The sequence below is a fragment of the Nannospalax galili genome, unplaced genomic scaffold, assembly GCF_000622305.1.
Source record: "Nannospalax galili isolate Female #2095 unplaced genomic scaffold, S.galili_v1.0 scaffold236, whole genome shotgun sequence".
NCBI lineage: Eukaryota > Metazoa > Chordata > Mammalia > Rodentia > Spalacidae > Nannospalax > Nannospalax galili.
The window spans coordinates 2,909,492-2,927,926 of NW_008338710.1; the positions used below are offsets into that span (position 1 = coordinate 2,909,492).

General features: G+C 43.3%; 2 protein-coding genes across 7 annotated transcripts in view; one reads left to right on the plus strand and one right to left on the minus strand.

The window, feature by feature from the left end:
• Positions 1–10,652, plus strand: part of Klb (klotho beta) — a 47,010-nt gene extending 36,358 nt beyond the window's left edge. Inside the window, exons 4-6 of one of the 3 annotated variants that reach the window (XM_029563575.1) lie at positions 6,325–6,456; positions 6,757–7,468; positions 10,228–10,652. In XM_029563575.1, the coding sequence (XP_029419435.1) occupies positions 6,325–6,456; positions 6,757–7,468; positions 10,228–10,616 (1,233 nt within the window). In that variant the 3' untranslated portion in view covers positions 10,617–10,652. Of the gene's footprint in view, positions 1–6,324; positions 7,469–10,227 lie in introns of all 3 variants that reach the window. The other 2 variants (XM_008833236.3, XM_029563577.1) reach the window with 2 other exon arrangements.
• On the minus strand, positions 10,442–18,412 carry Rpl9 (ribosomal protein L9). 4 transcript variants are annotated; one of them, XM_029563580.1, is made up of 8 exons: positions 18,320–18,412; positions 17,831–17,877; positions 17,629–17,744; positions 17,044–17,139; positions 16,065–16,197; positions 15,537–15,617; positions 14,870–14,984; positions 10,442–10,692 (listed from the first exon to the last, which is right to left on the minus strand). In XM_029563580.1, the coding sequence occupies exons 2-7, from the start codon at positions 17,874–17,876 to the stop codon at positions 14,878–14,880; spliced, it is 579 nt and encodes a 192-aa protein (XP_029419440.1). In that variant the 5' UTR covers position 17,877; positions 18,320–18,412; the 3' UTR covers positions 10,442–10,692; positions 14,870–14,877. The 4 variants fall into 4 exon arrangements, with proteins under 4 accessions (XP_029419440.1, XP_008831459.1, XP_008831460.1 ...); XM_008833237.3 differs by lacking the exon at positions 10,442–10,692 and adding an exon at positions 14,633–14,704 and having other exon boundaries at positions 18,320–18,411; XM_008833238.3 differs by lacking the exons at positions 10,442–10,692; positions 18,320–18,412 and adding exons at positions 14,633–14,704; positions 18,264–18,287.
• Between the last annotated feature and the right edge of the window lie 23 nt (positions 18,413–18,435).

Genomic DNA, 18,435 nt, shown 5'->3' on the forward strand with positions numbered 1-18,435 from the left:
AAGTTTTTAAAAATTAAAAAGTAAAAATAAAATGTTACTAGATCCATCCCCACAGGTCCTTACCTTATTTCCTTCCAGGGTCTTAGCATATTTTTCTCCTCCAACATTTTTTTAATATTTCATTTTTTATTTTTATGTGCATGAGTGTATTGCCTGCATGTGTGTAAGTGGATCTGTGTTGTACAATGCCTGCAAAGTCAAAAGAGAGTGTTCGATTCCCCTGGAACTGGAGTTACAGATGATGTTAGCCACCATGTGGGTGCTGGGAATTGAACCAGGGTCCTCTGAAAGAGCAGCCAGTGCTCTTAATGGCTGAGCCATCACTCTAGCCCCACAACATTCTTTTTTAAAAAAATACTTTATTTTTTATTATGTATGAGTGTATTGCCTGCATATATGTAAGTGTACCTGTGTCATGCAGTGTCCATGGAAGCCAGAAAGGGCATCAGATTCTCCTGGAATGGTGTTACAAATGGTTGTTAGCTGCCATGTGAAGTCTGGGAACTGAACTTGGGTCCTCTGCAAGAGCAGCCAGTGCTATTAACCACTAAACCATCTCTCTCACCCTGCCTCCAACATTCTTAAAAAGATTTATTTACTTATTTATTTATTTAATATGTATGTATATGTGTTGGTGTGAGTTTATGTGTACCACGTGCATACAGGTGCCCAAGGAATCCAGAAGAGAGCATCAAATCTCCTAGATCTGGAGTTACAGACAGTTGTGAACTGTCTGATATGGATACTGGGATCCAAACCCAGGTCCTCTGCAAGGGTAGTCAGTGCTCTTAACCACTGAGCCATCTCTTCAGCCCCTCTCTTTCAACATTTTATTTAGAGATATTTCAAACTTATACAATAAAAGTATATTCCCTTCAAGACTGACCAGTTGTTAACATGTTGCCATATTGACTTTAGCTCCAACTCTTTCTTTATGAACCATTGGTAAGTGGCAGATATCACTACACCCCACCCTGAAATAGTTTAGTATATAACTTCTAAGAGCAAGGACTTTCTCCCATGTCATTACAGTATTGTGAAGATGCAGAGGAAATTTAACACTGATTCAGTACCACCTAATTTATAAAATCCATATTCAAATTTTTCTAAAAATGTCTTTGTTCTTTATTCATTTTCCCCTCAAAACCCAGCATCTCATATAACCCAGGCTGGCCTTCACCTTGCTCCTGAGACTCTTGCATCCTCCTTCCAAGATCTAGGATTATAGGCATGAACTACCTCCTTCAGTTTTATGTAGTGCTTGGGATGGAGCCCAGACTTTTATGCATGCTGGAATATCACCCTACCAACTGAGCTACATCCCAAGCCCACTGATGGAATCAGTGGATGAAGAATACAAAGTCAGCTAAGCACGTGATGTGCATCTTTAATCCCAGAACTCAGGAGGTAGAGGCAGGTTAATCTCTGTCAGATTAAGGCCAGCCTGGTCTACAAAATGAGTTTCAGAGATCTGCCTGCCTTTGCCTCCTGAGTGCTGGGATTAATGCTGTATGCCACCATGCCCATCCAGATTTCTTGATTAAAGTGGCATTTTCCAGTTCTTGTAATTTCTTTGCTTTTGAGACAGGGTCTGGACATGTAACACAGGTTAGCCTTGAACTCAGACCTGTCAGAACAAAGTTGTGGTAAAAAGGGAAATTCACAAGGTAGTAGTTGAAACAGACATAATCTCATTCCACAACAGACAAGACAAAAGATAGGACTCTCTGGACAGTTGCTGTCTAGAGCAGAACTCATTTTGTCTGACTACCCAATCACTCATTTGGTCATGCAATTATTCTATACACAAAACAGACATGAACAGAGACCAGAGTAACCAGTTTCCAATGGTGCACTAGTTTACCAGATGACCTCAGAAAATGTCTTGGCTATTGAGAATGGCCTAGGGAAGGACCCCATCAGAATCACATTCCCACTATTAAATACCAGACCAGACCAGAAAAGAATGGCACTCCAAATCAGAAGTAACAGAACTTATCTCCTAGGAAGACCAAAAGAACTCAATCAATTTGAGTTTGGGGTCATGCAGAAGACCCAGAAATGGGACTCTCCATTTCTGATGAGAGTCACGGGGCTCTGGATCATCTCAGAGGGCACCTCCCCTGTAATAATTTATCAAGTTGGGGAGATCCAGAGCTGGGATGAACCTCTAAGTGGCGATCTCCTGGGGCCTCCAAATGTAACACTTAAAAAAAGATGCACAAGGAATACCACATAGTGATGGTCAAATTAGGAGTCCTTTATTAATAGCTGGTAGTCAGAGAGAGGGTTAATGCTCAAGAGAACTCTTGACCCCCAGGAGAAGTAGGGTAGGGTTTATAAAGCTTAAAACCATAATTACATCATACCATAGCAAAGCCAATAACCATAGGTGCACACTAGACCAGGGGCAGGTGTAACAGTTAACAATAAGTTTCAGTTATGCTGGGTGGGAGGACGTGCTACTTGGGCTACTACCTGGCTACTTGTAAGTTTCCTGGTATTGTAGATACAATGCACACCCTGAAACTGCCTACATGAGACATTCTGCCTGGCTGGCTGCACTTAGGATGGCTGGGCCAAAACACGTGGTAAAGCAAAAGTCAGCTGGAACAAAATGGAGTTAGGTTTGTCATTTTAATTAACCAGATTGGGGTTTTTTGGTCTTTTTGAGACAGGGTCTCCCTGTAGCCCCAGCTGGCCGGAACTCACTCTGTAGACCAGTCTGGCCTCGAACTCACCAAGCTCCACCTGCCTCTACCTCCCAAGTGATGGGATTAAAGGCATGCACCACCACGCCCAGCTTATTTTTATTTTATGTGTATGTGTGTATTGCCAGCATGTAGGTAAGTGCATCCATGTCGTGCAATGCCCGCAGAGGACAGAAGAGGCTGTCGGACACCCTAGAACTGGAGTTATGGACAGTTGTTAGCTGCCATGTGGGTGCTGGGATTCGAACCCGGGTCTTCTGCAAGAACAACTATGTTCTTAACCACTGAGCCATCTCTCCAGCCCTAGATTTGTTTAATTGGGATTGGTTTACTCTGTGTTTTATAATTCATCATTATTAGTATGAACTTCTTGTGATGATCAATTCATCTCACTTTTAGTCACTTGAATTCATTTTGCTGCTTAAATGTCCTTTTTTTTTTTTTGAGACAGGGTCTCACTGTCGCCTGAGCTGGCCTGGAACTCACTACATAGACCAGGCTGGTTTTGATCTGACAGAGATAGGTCTGCCTCTCCCTCCTGAGTGCACCACCACCCCTGGTTTAAATATCTTTTTAACATTTCCCTCAGGTTGTAAGTTCCTCCTGATTTCCTAGCATAAGAGGTCCCAGCTTTGCTGCATTCTCCTCCTGCCTAGACATAGGGAAAAAAAAAAAAATTCTACAAAGAAGCCCAAGTTCCTATTTGTGGGAACAGAATTTTAGAAACAAGGGAACTGGGGTGGAGTTTAGGGTCCATTATAATTGTGCTTTGTTTCGGTTTTGATTTTTTTGAGATAGGGGCTCATATAGCCAAAGCTGGCCTTGAATTGATCTTGGCTCTTCTTTCTGGTATGAACTACCATGCCTGGTTATCCACCATAATTTGGGGGGCAGCGGGGACAAGGTCTCAGTATGTAGCCCTGGCTGGCCTAGAACTCATTAAGTCGACTAAGCTGTCCTTGGACTCACGAAGTTCTACCAGCTAAGCTACATCCTTAGCCCCTAGTTCTCCTCTTTGAGGCTTGGGCTGGACAGCTGTATTGTGATGTTCTTGTGTCATCCACTTCTCAGGTGTGCTGTGAGGACTAGATGTTCTGGGAAGATGATCTCTCAACTGGAAACCACTATATAAACATAAGGTGACTTGGGTTGCAGTAATTGCCTGCTAACCTTATGAGCCTAAGCTAAAACAAAGGGCTTAAGGAAAATACTTCCAAATTCTAGATTAATAGGAGCAAGGAAAAATTCTGTAATTATGTTAAAGCAATTTTTCTTCCCATGAATGAATTTAAATGCACCAGGAAACCTGATAATTAACCTTTGGTAAATATTATCCCGCTAATTGTTTTCTCCTGTGTCATCTTTCATAGTTCAATTACAAAGCCATATTACTGCCCACTTGCCATCTGCCAACCAGTTATCTAGAATATTAAACTCAGAGAACATTGATCATGTGAGCATGAAGTTAAATCTGTATATAATTAATTATTCAAGTAATCATCCCAACTTAGAAGGCCAGTTTCAGTGTTTTGAAAAGCTCAGAACATCCCAATCGTATTGAAAAGATGTTTCCAAAAGGCAATCTTGCTACGGAACAAGGTACAATCAAATAAAAATGCCTTGCACTTTACAAACCTCCAGAACGCATTCATTATAGACAACAGAATGATTAATCTGAGATCACTCAGATGATGCACTCACTCCAAAGAGGAGGACTGATGGGGGGAGAGTAAGAGATGGTGATGGGAGGTCAATATGACAAAATGCATTTTATACACGTGAAGATGTTCTACTGAAACTTGTTTTCTTTTTGAAATTTTTTTGATTTGGGGTCGGAGAGATGGCTCAGTGGTTAAGAATACTAGCTACTCTTGCAGAGGACTGAAGTTCGACTCCCAGCACCCACATGGCAGCTCACACCTGTCCTTAACTCCAGTTCCAGGAGATCCAAAACCCTCTTTTAACCTCTGCAGGCATTGCATGCATGTGGTGCACTTAACATACATGCAGGAAAAACACTCATACACATAAAATAGAAATAAATAAGTCCAAAAAATTAACATTATTTATTTTTTTATAAGTAAATCCTCTACAAGAGCAGCCAGTGCTCTTAACCACTGAGCATCTCTCCAGCCTTGTAACTCATTTTTCTATAATTAATATATGAGTGGATTAGGGTCAGTGAGGTGGCTAAGTGTATAAAGGTGCTTACTTCAGCTGGACATGGTGGCACACACCTTTAATCCCAGCACTTGGGATGCAGAGGCAGGTGATCTCTGTGAGTTTGAGGCCAGCCTGATCTACATAGTAAGTTCCAGGCCAGCTAGGGCTACAGGGAGACCCTGTCTCAAAAAGAACAAAAAACAAAGAAACGACAACAAAAAACCATATAAAGGTGAAAGGAGATAACCAACTCCACAAAGTTGTCTTCTGACCTACATATGCGTGCCAGGCACACACACACAATACTAATTTAAAAAATTTTAATGAACAGATTAAATAATTATAAGAGGGAAGCTGAGCCCATGTGGTCGTCATATGTCTTTAATACTAGCACTTGGGGGTAGAGACAGTAGACTCAGAACTTCAAGGTTATCCTCAGCTACAGATCAGATTTAAGGCTAGCCTGGGCTACAGGAAACCCTGTCCTCCCCAAAAAGGGAAAATAAGACAGAAGCCCAGGACTATCCAAGATTTCGGAAAGACAGGGAGGAGAACCAAGAGTCAACCTTTGGAGTTTGGGGTTACTTTACTGTCTTTTCCCCTCACAACCTAAGCTCCTTGCATAATGTTGTCCATAGAATTCTACTGGGTGAATTAATGCTATCCTGTATACACACACATGGATGGGGGAGAGATTGGATGCAAAAGTGATGTCTTTGGATTCTTGGAATTTTCCTTTTGAGAGACAGTCTCTGTAGTACAGGTTGGTCTCTCAGTATAGAGCACAGTCTGGCCTTGGCTGCACAGCAGTTCTCCTGCTCCAGCCTCCTTACTGCTGAGACTGAGGTACCGCCACTCAGGCTATTGCTTGGACTTTTCAAATAAGAATTGCTGAGAGTTGTGGTCAGCATATGCCCGGGGTCACTGCCCACCCTCATCCATCCTACCAGCCTATTTTAGGAATGGTGTCTGACTCAACTGGTCCCATCTGTCTGCAAATGTTGATCTCAGGGACTCCTCTATACCATTGTCTTCCACTTATGACAGGGCTTAGAATCCATCTTTCATTAATGCTTTCAATTGAGGGTACCAAGGCAACTTCCTGATGCATTTGAACACCACTGGATGCGATGCTATATAACCAGGGGTTTAGATCAGATGAGCTAGAAAATGGCTTCTTAGGTTTTTCTCAAACAATAACTGTGTTTCCAAGCAAAGTCTTGAGTGGAGTTCCTTCCCTATAGTTCCTGGTCTCCTTGGAGATTCAAAAGGCTAGAAGGAAGAATAATCCATCCAGTCTTTTCTCCCTAGTTACCAGCATAACAGCCAGAACATGCAGGTGGTTATAAGGACATAGCCATCGTTTATTTTCTGTTGTAGTGAGAGGCACTATAAAACCGGTTATCTTCTTCCTCTCAGAAGGTATTTGAAATGTGTTTGTTTTCTACAGCCAGAGTTTATGGCATCCTCCCCACAGTTTACAGACCCGCACCTGTATGTGTGGAATGCCACTGGCAACAGGTTGCTACACCGGGTGGAAGGAATAAGACTGAAAACAAGACCAGCCCAGTGCACAGATTTTGTAAGCATCAAAAAACAAGTGGAGATGTTGGCCAGAATAAAAGTCACCCACTACCGGTTTGCTCTGGACTGGGCTTCAGTCCTTCCTACTGGTAATCTGTCTGTAGTTAACAGACAAGTCTTAAGGTACTACAGGTGCGTGGTGAGTGAGGGACTGAAGTTGGGCATCTCCCCCATGGTCACATTATACTACCCCACCCATTCCCACCTAGGCCTCCCCATGCCGCTTTTGAGCAGTGGGGGATGGCTAAACGCCTCCACCATGGAGGCCTTCCTAGACTACGCAGAGCTGTGCTTCCAGGAGCTGGGAGATTTGGTGAAGCTCTGGGTCACCATCAACGAGCCCAACAGGCTGAGTGACATCTACAACCGCACGAGTAACGACACCTACCAGGCAGCCCACAACCTGCTGATAGCCCATGCCCGGGTGTGGCATCTCTACGACAGGCAGTACAGGCTGACCCAGCGCGGGGCTGTGTCGCTGTCCCTGCACTCCGACTGGGCGGAACCCGCCAACCCCTACGTGGACTCGCACTGGAAGGCAGCTGAGCGCTTCCTCCAGTTCGAGATCGCCTGGTTTGCAGACCCCCTCTTCAAGACCGGGGACTACCCGTTGGCCATGAAGGAGCACCTCGCCTCCAGGAACCTGCGCGGGCTGTCCACCTCCGTCCTGCCGCGCTTCAGCCCCGAGGAGAGCCGGCTGGTGAAGGGCACCGCAGACTTCTACGCTCTCAACCACTTCACCACCAGGTTCGTGATGCACGAGCAGCTGAGTGGCAGCCGCTACGACGCGGACAGGGACGTCCAGTTCCTGCAGGACATCACCCGCCTGAGCTCACCCAGCCGCCTGGCCGTGATGCCCTGGGGGGCGCGCAAAATGCTCGGGTGGATCCGGAGGAACTATGGGGACCTGGACGTCTACATCACTGCCAACGGCATCGATGACCAGGCTCTGGAGAACGACCGGCTCCGGAAGTATTACTTGGAGAAGTACGTGCAGGAAACTTTGAAAGGTGAGAAGCCTGCCACGCCTGGCTAATAGTGGTGTTTTTAAAAGATTTATTTTTAATTATGTGTATGTGTGCACGTGAGTCCAGGTGTCTGCAGAGGTAGGAGGTGTTGGATACCCCTGGAGCTGGAGTTGTAGGTGGTTGTGAGCCACCTGACAATGTGCTGGGATGCGAACTCAGGTCCTCGGCAAGAGCAGTACCCACTCTTAACTGCTGAGGCTTTTCCCCTGACACACTCTCAGCCACCTTTGAGATAGGATCTCATTTGTTAGCCCTGGCTGGCCTGGAACTCACAGAGACCCACTTACCTTGGTCTCCTAAGTGTTGGGATTATAGGCAAGCATCACCACACCTAGCTTATGCTTAGTGGTTTTGAGACAGGGTTTCATTATGTAATGCAGGCCGGCTTCCAACTCCAGGCTGGCCCCTCTCCTCCTGCCTCAGCCTTCCTAGTACTGGGATTACTAAAGTCATAGGCTACCACACCTGTCTCTAGGCTTTTTTTTTTTTTTTTTGAGATAGGGTCTTCCTTAGCCCAGGCTGGACACAAACTTACTATGTAGTGGAGGATAACCTTGAATTCACCACCATACCTGGCTTGTGTGGTGCTGGGGATGGAAGCCAGGGCTTCATGCATGTAGGCAAGCACTCTACCAACTAGCTACAACCCAATAGCCCCAACTGGTCTGAAACTCACTATGTAGACCACAGATATTCGCCTGCCTCTGGCTACCAAGTTCCGGGATTAAAGGCATGCACCACCACACCTGGCTCCCTAAACATTCTTAATATAACTACGCTCATGCCATTATCCAGTTGTTTTTTTAATGTGTATGAGTGTTATGCCTGCATGTATGTAAGTGCACCCGTGTCGTACAATGCTGGCGTGAAACTCACTATGTAGACCACAGATATTCGCCTGCCTCTGGCTACCAAGTTCCGGGATTAAAGGCATGCACCACCACACCTGGCTCCCTAAACATTCTTAATATAACTACGCTCATGCCATTATCCAGTTGTTTTTTTAATGTGTATGAGTGTTATGCCTGCATGTATGTAAGTGCACCCGTGTCGTACAATGCTGGCGGAGGACAGAAGAGGGCATCGCGTCCCCTAGAATTGGAGTTATGGATGGTTATTAGCCACCATGTGGGTGCTGGGATTCAAACCCAGGTCTTCTGCAAGAACAGCTGAGCCATCTCTCCAGTACCACCATTATCCAGTTTTGTGTACTTGTTCTTTTGCTTTTTTTTTTTTTTTAATCTCAGGGAATTGAACCCAGAGTTCATTTGGCTGTACCACAAATCACATCTCCAGCCCCAACTTCTCTATTTTTGTGCAGGGCTGGGGATTTGACCCAAGACCACATGCATGCTAGGCATTTACTCTCTCACCGACCTACACCCCCAACTCCTAACCCCCAACTTTTCTCCTTTGTGGTGCTCTGGTTCAAACCTAGGGTTTCATGTGTGCTGGGTAAGAATCTACCAGAGTTACAAATAGCCTTTGAATTGATTTTTTTTAATTTTTTTAAGGTAGGGTTTCATGTATCCTAGGCTGACCATGAACTCCCTATGTAGCCAAGGCTGGCCATGAACTCCTGCCTCCACCTCCAAACTCCACCTAGGATTATAGGAATGTGTCACCACACCTGGCTGTACTTTAAAAAACATCACATTATGTGTTTTAGGTCATTAAAGCTTTCGTGAACTTTAATGGTTGTTTGCTATCACATTACATGAACGTATCTTCATATACTCAACCACTATTATAATTTTTATTTAGATGGGGTTCCCCCCTCTATTGGAAAGATAGGTATCAGACTGGAGAGATGGCCCAGTGGTTAACAGCACTGGCTACTCTTGCAGAGGACGCAGTTGCCAGCATTTACATGATAGCTAACAACCATCCAGGGATCCAATGGCCTATTGTGGCCTCCTCTGGCATTACATGCATGGGTGCATTTTCATACAAGCAGGTAAAACACTCCTAGACATAAAAAAAAAAAATAAAGAAGTCAGCTGGGTGTGGTAACAGACACGCTGTCTTAAAAAATAAGAAAAAATAAATTTTTAAAAAAGAAAAAATAGGTATCTTTGAATAGAAATACCTTCATTTCTAACTACCTACCACCTTAGATGGGATTGCCCAATATGTAAAAATTTTTTGTGTGGTTAGAATCAACAAACAAGGGCCTGGGGATATAGTTCAGTTGGTAGAGTACCAGCCCACCATCCATAGACCTAGGATTGATCCCTAACACAACATAAACCAGATGTAAAAAGCCTTGAATGCCAGCACTCGGTAGGTAGAGACAAAAGGATCCTCAATTACGTAGGGAGTTGAGGCCAACCTGGGCTACAAGAGACCCTGTCTAAAAAAAAATCTTTAATGATGATCACTTCTTTTAATATTTTTTTTAACTTTTAAAAAAATTTTATTTTTATTTTTTGTGTATGCATGTATTGCCTGCATGTAAGTAAGTGCATCCATGTCGTGCAATGCTCCCGGAGGTCAGAAGAGGCTGTTGGATCCCCTGGAACTAGAGTTACAGACAGCTGTTGGCTGCCATGTGGGTGCTGGGATTCGAACCCGGGTCTTCTGCAAGAACAACCAGTGTTCTTAACCGCTGAGCCATCTCTCCAGCCCTGTGACTTCTTACTGACATGACCTTAGCTTGTTTCAGTGAAAACTAAATTCTTATTGAAAAATACTTTATTGTCCATTTTTAATCAATCATGTTTGTATCTGGTGTTTTTCAGCATACCTCATCGATAAGGTGAAAATCAGGGGCTACTATGCCTTCAAACTGACTGAAGAGAAATCTAAGCCCAGATTTGGATTCTTCACTTCTGACTTCAAAGCTAAATCCTCCGTACAGTTTTACAACCAGCTGATCAGCAGCGGTGGCTTCCCGTCTGAGAGCAGCAAGCCTACATGCAGTCAGACTCTGAGGAGCACAGAGTGCACCATCTGCTCCCTTCTCCTGCAGAAGAAACCGCTGATATTCTTTGGTTGCTGCTTCGTTTCCACTGTGGTTCTCCTGATATCCATCACCATGTTTCGTCGGCGAAAGAGAAGAAAATTTTGGAAAGCAAAGAACTTACAAAACATACCTCTAAAGAAAGGCCACAGTAGAGTTCTCAGCTAACTATCATATTTCTGTCCTCATGAGAGCTTAAATATTCACTCCAGTTCCATAGACTGGTCACTCACAGAAGTTAAACCTGTGTTAGAGAAAGACAATTTGAGAGTCAGTAACCAAGGTGATGACAACCGATGTCTCTGCAGTGTGATTCAAACGTTTCTCCTTAGCTGTAGACACCAGTGAATTCAGTTCTGGGAAGGCTTCACCCTAGCAGTAATTCAGGGGATGACCCCATGCATTGCTTCAGGAAATATAAGGAGCTGTTTCCTGTCATTCTTTGCTAGCTTTCTTCTGTAAACAGCAATTGCTACTCATGGGAAAGGGATTCTTTTTAAAATGTGAAACTGTGTTGTGTTAGACCCCATAGCAGAGATTTAAATTGGCACACTGTCACTTCCATAAGGTGCTCTCCCCATCTAAGTCAGGGTAGTCCTCAGAGAGAAAGCAGAAACCATAGGAATTTAGATCAGGCTTGTTCATAAGCAGTTAAAAACAATGAATCTAAAACACATCAGTCTTAGCTTTTCTAGAAAACAAAAACATATTAAGCATTTATAAAGCATTCAACTGTGTGAGCTCGCTTACTAGATTGCTGATTTTAAAAGTAGCTTCCATCTGGGTGTGGTGACACATGCCATCAATCCCAGCACTCGGGAAGCAGAGGCAGGTAGATCTTGGTGTTGGAGGCCCAAGCTGATCTACATAACAAGTTCCAGGCTAGCCAGAGTTACATAGTGAGACACTGCCTCGAAAAATAATTTTATTTTATATGCCAACTTTTTAAGGCTAGGACTAAGTAAATCTGAACTTGGAGATTTTTATTTTTTTAAGAAACTATGCTTGACTTGCTCAGGAACACTGGAGATAGGAAACTTGAATGTGTACCCACTCACATCTATTCTTTCAAGACAATACATAAGTAACCACACATACTCAGTAGTAGCTCATTACTGTCTGCCCTCTCCAGGAATTTAGACTTTAGAATCAAAGAAAGGTAGCTTTTCGAAAAAAGCCTTAGAAACTATCCTAAATTTAAGGTAGTTCTAATTGTATTCCAGACCTACCTATTGTTAGAAACCAAACTTAACACACAACTGGGATTTTGATAATCAGCACTAATTTTCAGATACTAGAGATAACTGAACTCAAGTAAATGAGAAATTGTAAGAAATCAAGTTGCTATTGGATGAGCCAAATTAACATAGCAGATCTGTTTCTCCACTTCTTGCCTATGAAACAGCCACTACCCCAGTCTTAGTTGTTCTTTTTAAAAATAATTATTTGTATTTTATGTATATGAGTGTTTTGCCTGCATGTACTTAAGTGCACCTGTCTGTGCAATACCCAGAGGCCAGATGAGGGGATCAGATCTGCTGGAACTAGTTACAGATGGTTGATAGCTGCCATGTTGAGTGCTGGGGACTGAATCTGGGACCTCAGCAAGAGCAGCCAGTGTGGTCTTAACTATTGAGCCATCTCTCCAGCCCCAACTTTTTTTTCTTTTGGTCTTTTTGAGACAGGGTCTCCCTGTAGCCCCAACTGGCCTGGAACTTGCTATGTACACCAGGCTGGCCTTGAACTCAGATATCCACCTGCCTCTGCCTCCCAAGTGCTGGGATTAAAGGTGTGTGCCACCATACCTGGCCTACCATGTTGTTTCTTGTTTAACTAGGTGACATGTACACTAGGCTGGTCTTAAACTAATAGTGATCCTCCTGCCTCAGCCTCCTGAGTGCTAAGATTACAAGTGTGTATCAGCATGTCCAGTGTTGTTTCCAACTCCACTGACCACCGTTTTCCTGATTTTGTGACATGGTCTCAAAAGAAAAAGAAAAAAAAAAAAAAAAAGCCAGGGTTCCTCATATTGTCCAGGCTGGCCTTGCTTGCTATGTAGCCTAGGATGACTCTTGATTCTTCAGCCTCTACTTGACTGCAGGCATGCAACACCACATCCTACTAAACCCTCCATTGCTCTGAAGTATGCTCACATTTTTTTTCTTAGCCAGGTTTGGTGGCACAGTGTTTAAGCCCAGCACTCAGGAGACAGAGGCTTTCTTGTTGCCCCGCTGGCCTAAAACAGGCTATGTACAGACCAGGCTGACCACAGTCTCAGAAACCTGACTGCCTTTGCAGGTATTAAAGCATGTGCCACTACACCCAGCTCACATTAAGCTAATCTTAAATCATGTTTTCTCTGAGTTCCCCAATTGTAGTTTGTAGTCCAAAAGCTTTCTCCCTACTTGTGGGGTATTTACTAACATCATATGAAAATCCTAGTTCATGATCTAGCAATCAGGCTGGGAATATGACTTAGTGGTAGGGTACTTGGTTAGCATGCACCAAGGCCCTGGGTTTGATCTCTGGCACTGACATGGAGACATTAGAAACTCAATGAAAAATCAAAAAAGCCAATTAGAAATTATTGGTACCTCCTGGAAAGGGAAAATACTTAAGATCTTTACGCTTCTGAGTAGCTGCAGAAAAAAAACTTGTTACATTTTGTGTCCAATGAAATGCATTTCACTAAACCTTAAAATGTCAAACTGCTTCACCTCTGGGAATTGAGGCCAGTACTTTTAAGTATCTTCAGTGCTTTCCCAAATAAACTGGTTGATGCAGATTTATACTGAATCGTCTGGCTGACTTGCAGGATACAAATGTGATTTGGTGGGCCACCACACAGTGGTGAGGCTTGAACCTAAGACTTTGTGAATGTCATGAAAGCCCTCTAACCAACTGACCCACACCCTGATGCTTCTGCCTGTGACTATACAACGCATCACCATGCAGTTTGAGCATCAATGGCGCTCTCTGCCAGGGGCCACTTAAACTACTAAAGCTTGTAGGAGTTGGCTGGGTTCAATGCCAGCTTGGACTCAAGCCCTTGCTATGCAAGCCCATTTGATTACCAGAACCCAAATAAAACTGGAAGAACTGACCATGAAGCTGTCCTCTGATTTCAACTTGTACTGTGTAAGCACTACTCCCCCCAAAACAAAAACACTAGGGATAGATGACAGTTGCTGCTCTTGTATTGGACCCAAGTTCTGTCCCCAGACCCACATGGTGGCTCATAAGCAGTTCCAAGCTGACACTCTCCTCTAAACTCTGCATACATACAGGCAAAATACGTTGCCCTTTAGCTCAAACTCCACCTTAGCCTCCCCATGCTAAGATTGCTGGCATTAAAGGCATGCACCACCATGCCTGACAAAAAATCCAAAATAATTTTTGAGAAACACAAACTTGTTATAGAATTCCTACAGCGCCACAATCTGTCTCAAGTATACGGAGGGCTTGGCGATGGCACTTAGGACTCAGCTTCAGTTCCCAGCACTCATGTTCAGACTTCTACAAGCTGTTAAGTGTGGTGGTGCATCCCTGTAAACCTAGCACTTGGGAAGTGTTGGCAAGAGGACGAGAATTTGCAGCCATCCCTGGCTATGAGACAGATGTGAGGATACACCTCAGTGGCAGAGTGCTGGCCTAGCATTCACAAGCCCTACATGCAATCCTCACACAACCAGTGGATGGGGAGGACCATTCACATGAAATATACAGTTGTGTTAACTTTATCCAAAATTGTATAAAGCCTAGCCCCCACCTCCAACATTCCCAAGGAAGCTATAGTAGGTTCACTAAAATGTTTGTAACCCAGGCCAGCCTCCATGCCTAATCCTGTCTCAGCCTCCCCAGGGCTAGAATTATAGGCTTTGCACTTTCCACTCCTTACTGAGGCTGTAACACTTGTTTCCACTTCTCAACTTTCCTCTAAAAGACCAGGGACACCCACCACACCAAATATTCAAACGTATACCTGGGAAACAGTAAGCACCTCTGCACACTCAGGTAGATTGCCTGTCACTGACACCACATTCCTAGTGCCTGGATGCCTTTTTACTCCTTTAAGAATCAGATTCAAGCCACTTGTTTCAAGGAACACAAAAAATTCACTCTTCCTTCAAATGAGTATTTGCTGACCTATTTGCCAAGAAACTGGGAAAGATTAAGAGGCCATCACAAATCAATAGAAGTCTTTTATTGTGTCAAAAGTTCTTATAATCCAGGGTCTTGTTTCTGGAGCTGGATAACTGTAAAAAAAATATATATATATGTAAACTTTTGTCAACATTACTGCTTAGAAAAGTTCAAAGCTCATCTGTATTAGAAATTATGACATATTATAGTAAAATGTCAACTCATTATGTATTATACCTTAAGCAATATCAATTTTATCTAAAGCAGTTGGAACTCACCTGAGATCCTACTCATCAGCCTGCTGCACTGTTCCTTTTTCAGAAACATAGATACCATCCAAAAATTTTCTGATATCTTTGTTTTTAACTGTTGTGGCTTGCTGAATCAAAGCCGCTTTAGGAAGTAAAGAGACAATTATTTCTGCAGCCAAATTTATCTTAAAAATGTACATACACAAAAATAGCCATGTGCTGCAAATTTTTTGACATATAACAGTGGTCCAATACAGTAAGACCTCATATACTCCTATAGCTTTTTAACATGGTAACATATGTATTCATGATACTGGTAAAATCTGTGCTGCCAGCTATATTATAACACATGCAATCACATATATATTATACTAAATATATTAAACACCTATGTATGGCAGGTCAGCTACCTGGAACTTAAGACCTTCCTGACTCAGCCTCCAGAGTGCCAGGATTAGAGGCAACCGACTAATACCACCTGGTATATTCTCTCATGTTCACACTAAGTCATCTAATGACACATTTCTCAGAATGTATCCCAGACCTTTCATGTTTATTATATGCTATACTTAAAAATCTCAGAAGTACTGAAATAGCTTTACTTGAATTTCCTATTAAAGAAGCAAAAGAAGATGCATGCAATTTTAAGATTTAAATAAAACCTCATAAGCATAATAGAAATAAATATACAAACCTGAATTTGAAACAAGTTCAATATCATTCCCTTCAAGGATTAATTCATCCTTCTGGGCTTGAGAAACAGAACAAGCAACACCTAAAAGAGTATATTTGCATGTCAACATGAGATCTGCATGCAAAAATAATAGCTATTCCATGACAAATCCCATGCATCCACTGGAATTTTTTATCTACAAGATCAGATCTAGGCCAAAAACCACTTCTACTACACTAAGTATATCAAGGCTTATTTCAAGAAAAATATTTTCCTATGCTGCCTCAAACTTTTGATCCTGTGATTAAAGATGTAGCGCAAAGTTGTGCCCAGGAATGTGATTCCCATAAAAAAACTGCCAGATCCTGCAAACTATTCCAATATACACCTTTACAGAAAAATTATATAAACCTTTAACTAGCACAAGAGTTGTGCTAAGACAATTCTGAAACAAGTATGGCTTTCATCATAGCCACCCCCAAATAACAGTATGTCAGACTTAAAAAATCAGCAGTAACTTCTGAATCATTTCTGAAGGCATGCACATACCTGTCCTCATTCGAACCCTGCGGATGTACTTTTCACCCAAGAAATTTCGGATTTCAACAAGAGAACCATTCTCCTGAATAACAACGTTGATGGGGAAGTGAGCATACACAGACCTCATCTTGTATCGGAAGCCCTGCATTAAATAAGCAAGCTGTGAGCAATTCGGAGAAATTTCAAAGAAATTCAATCTAATGAAAGTCTTAGTAATAATGCCAAGGTTAGCCTGGAACTTGAAATTCTCATCTCAGTCTCCTTTGGGGTCAAAGATGAGCATCAGTAAGGCCAGCTTCAGTTCTCAAATTTTGCAGGCTGCTTTTCTTATCCCTTGTATTATTAACATTGTCACAGCATCCTAACAACTGTCACCTTTACCAATCCTTCCATAATTCACAATTCCATCACTGGCACAACTGTCTTCTCATCAGACTTTAGTAAAGCTCCTCAGAGAGCATAAGCAGGGCAAACAAAATGCTGACTTCTTTTAAGCCAAAGACAGGGCCCTTCCTTCAAAGAACCCAAGTCTGGGAGCATGAGCTAATAGGTTTGCAACAGACTTTAGTTATAGGGTGCCATTATGAGACATACTCTAGAGGGCCAGGCTAAGGCAAAGAAAACTACTTCAGAACTAACTTTAGTTCGGAATAGAAGGCTTAGAGGTAACAGTGACATCAGATATGCTCAGAAATTATTAAATCCTTTTTCATCCACACATAAGCATTTCAATGACTAATCAAAGCCTACACTGTGTTGTGGCTGTGACAGAATGCCTATTAAGGTGGGGTTGTAGCTCAGTGATAAGTGCCTGCCCCTCTTTCCTAAATCCTTAAGACTCAATTGTCCCTACTTATCAAGCACTGGAGTTCATCAATCTGATTAATTCTATGCACAGTCCATTCCTGGAGTAGATTTGTTGTATACTTGAAACAGTTGAGAAACCACTGCCAAAGGGTTTAAAATTTAGCCTGGTTGGTTGGCTTACCAGTGTAACACCCTTGATCATGTTCTGGACATGGCTACAGATAGTTCGTACAGTGGCCAGTTCCTTTCTGTTCCCCCACCATTTGTCAACTCGCAGCTGTAAGAGAACAAATCTTCAGAAATCTTCCCTCAACCAGTTTTAAAATCAACCAAAACTATGTGTGGCCCTGGGATTACAGGTATGCACCACCACACCCAGCCCAGTTTTCAACTGGAGAGTGCAACAGCATAAAGAACCTCTTACAGGGAGATGACAAATGCTTCACTGCTGAATACCACAGGCACACATTTTACACAGGGAAAAACTACAGAATAAAACAAAGCTCATTTTTGGAAAATGCAATGAAGTCTAAAAATCCACTACGCAACAATTTTTTTTATATTAAAGGTAAACAGTTACTGGACTTCAAAATATACAATATTCAAAAATTGGTTTAAAGCAAAATCGTCTACAATCTCGGACACCAAAATTTAAAACAAAAACATTGTCCTTAATTAGAAAAAATTTTAAAGCTAATAACTTGCTGGTACAATTAACTAGCTTCCAAACAAGCAACTGCACTGTGAACGGATATATGAAACCTACCCTCTTCTTCTTCTTTCCCAGGAGGCTAAGTTCTACATTGATGTGATTAAAGTCCCTCCGGAGGGTTCCTCGGGGACCCTTCACAATAACTGTGCGTCCTTTCAGGGTGATGTCGACTAGGAGAGAGAATGAATTCGTGAGGCCGCAGGACAAGATTTGGAGCATGCAGTAAAGACGTCAAAGACAAATTAAGGTCTCGTACCATTTTCTGGAATGTCGACAGTCTGATTGCTGAGGATGGTCTTCATTCTGAAACACAAACAACGGGGTAAGAAGACTGGAGCAGAGAACGTTCTCTACTAAACTCAGCACTGAGCTGCATTCCTGCCGGAAGCTGCCAGGCACAAATCCCAGGGAGTGCGTTATTACGGGACCCCTGACCATGGTGGCCGAAGAGAGCTCGGGCCTGGAAGGGGCTGCCCCGGGAGGGTCGTGTTGGCCCCGGCGGACGCACTTAGGCCCGGTCCGACCCGGCCAATGGCGGCCCGGCGCGCCATGGCGGTGGGGCTACGGCCGGGGTAGGCCTAAAGGCCAGAACACAACTGGTGCTGGCGCCAGCAGGCCCAAAGGGCGCTGGGCGTGTTGGGGTACCGTCAGGACAGAAGCTCAGGGCGCCCGGCTCACAGCGCGCGCACCCCCAGGAGCCGATGGCTTCAGATACCCACGGAACTCATCTCGGAAATCTCCTTACCTCGCAGTCGATGGGGCAAAGAGAGAGCGACTCTCGTCATCACGTTCTTGTAATCCGTCGGGCCTGCCCTACGTTCTGCGTCATAAGCACGCGACGGCATTAAGACTAAAGCAACC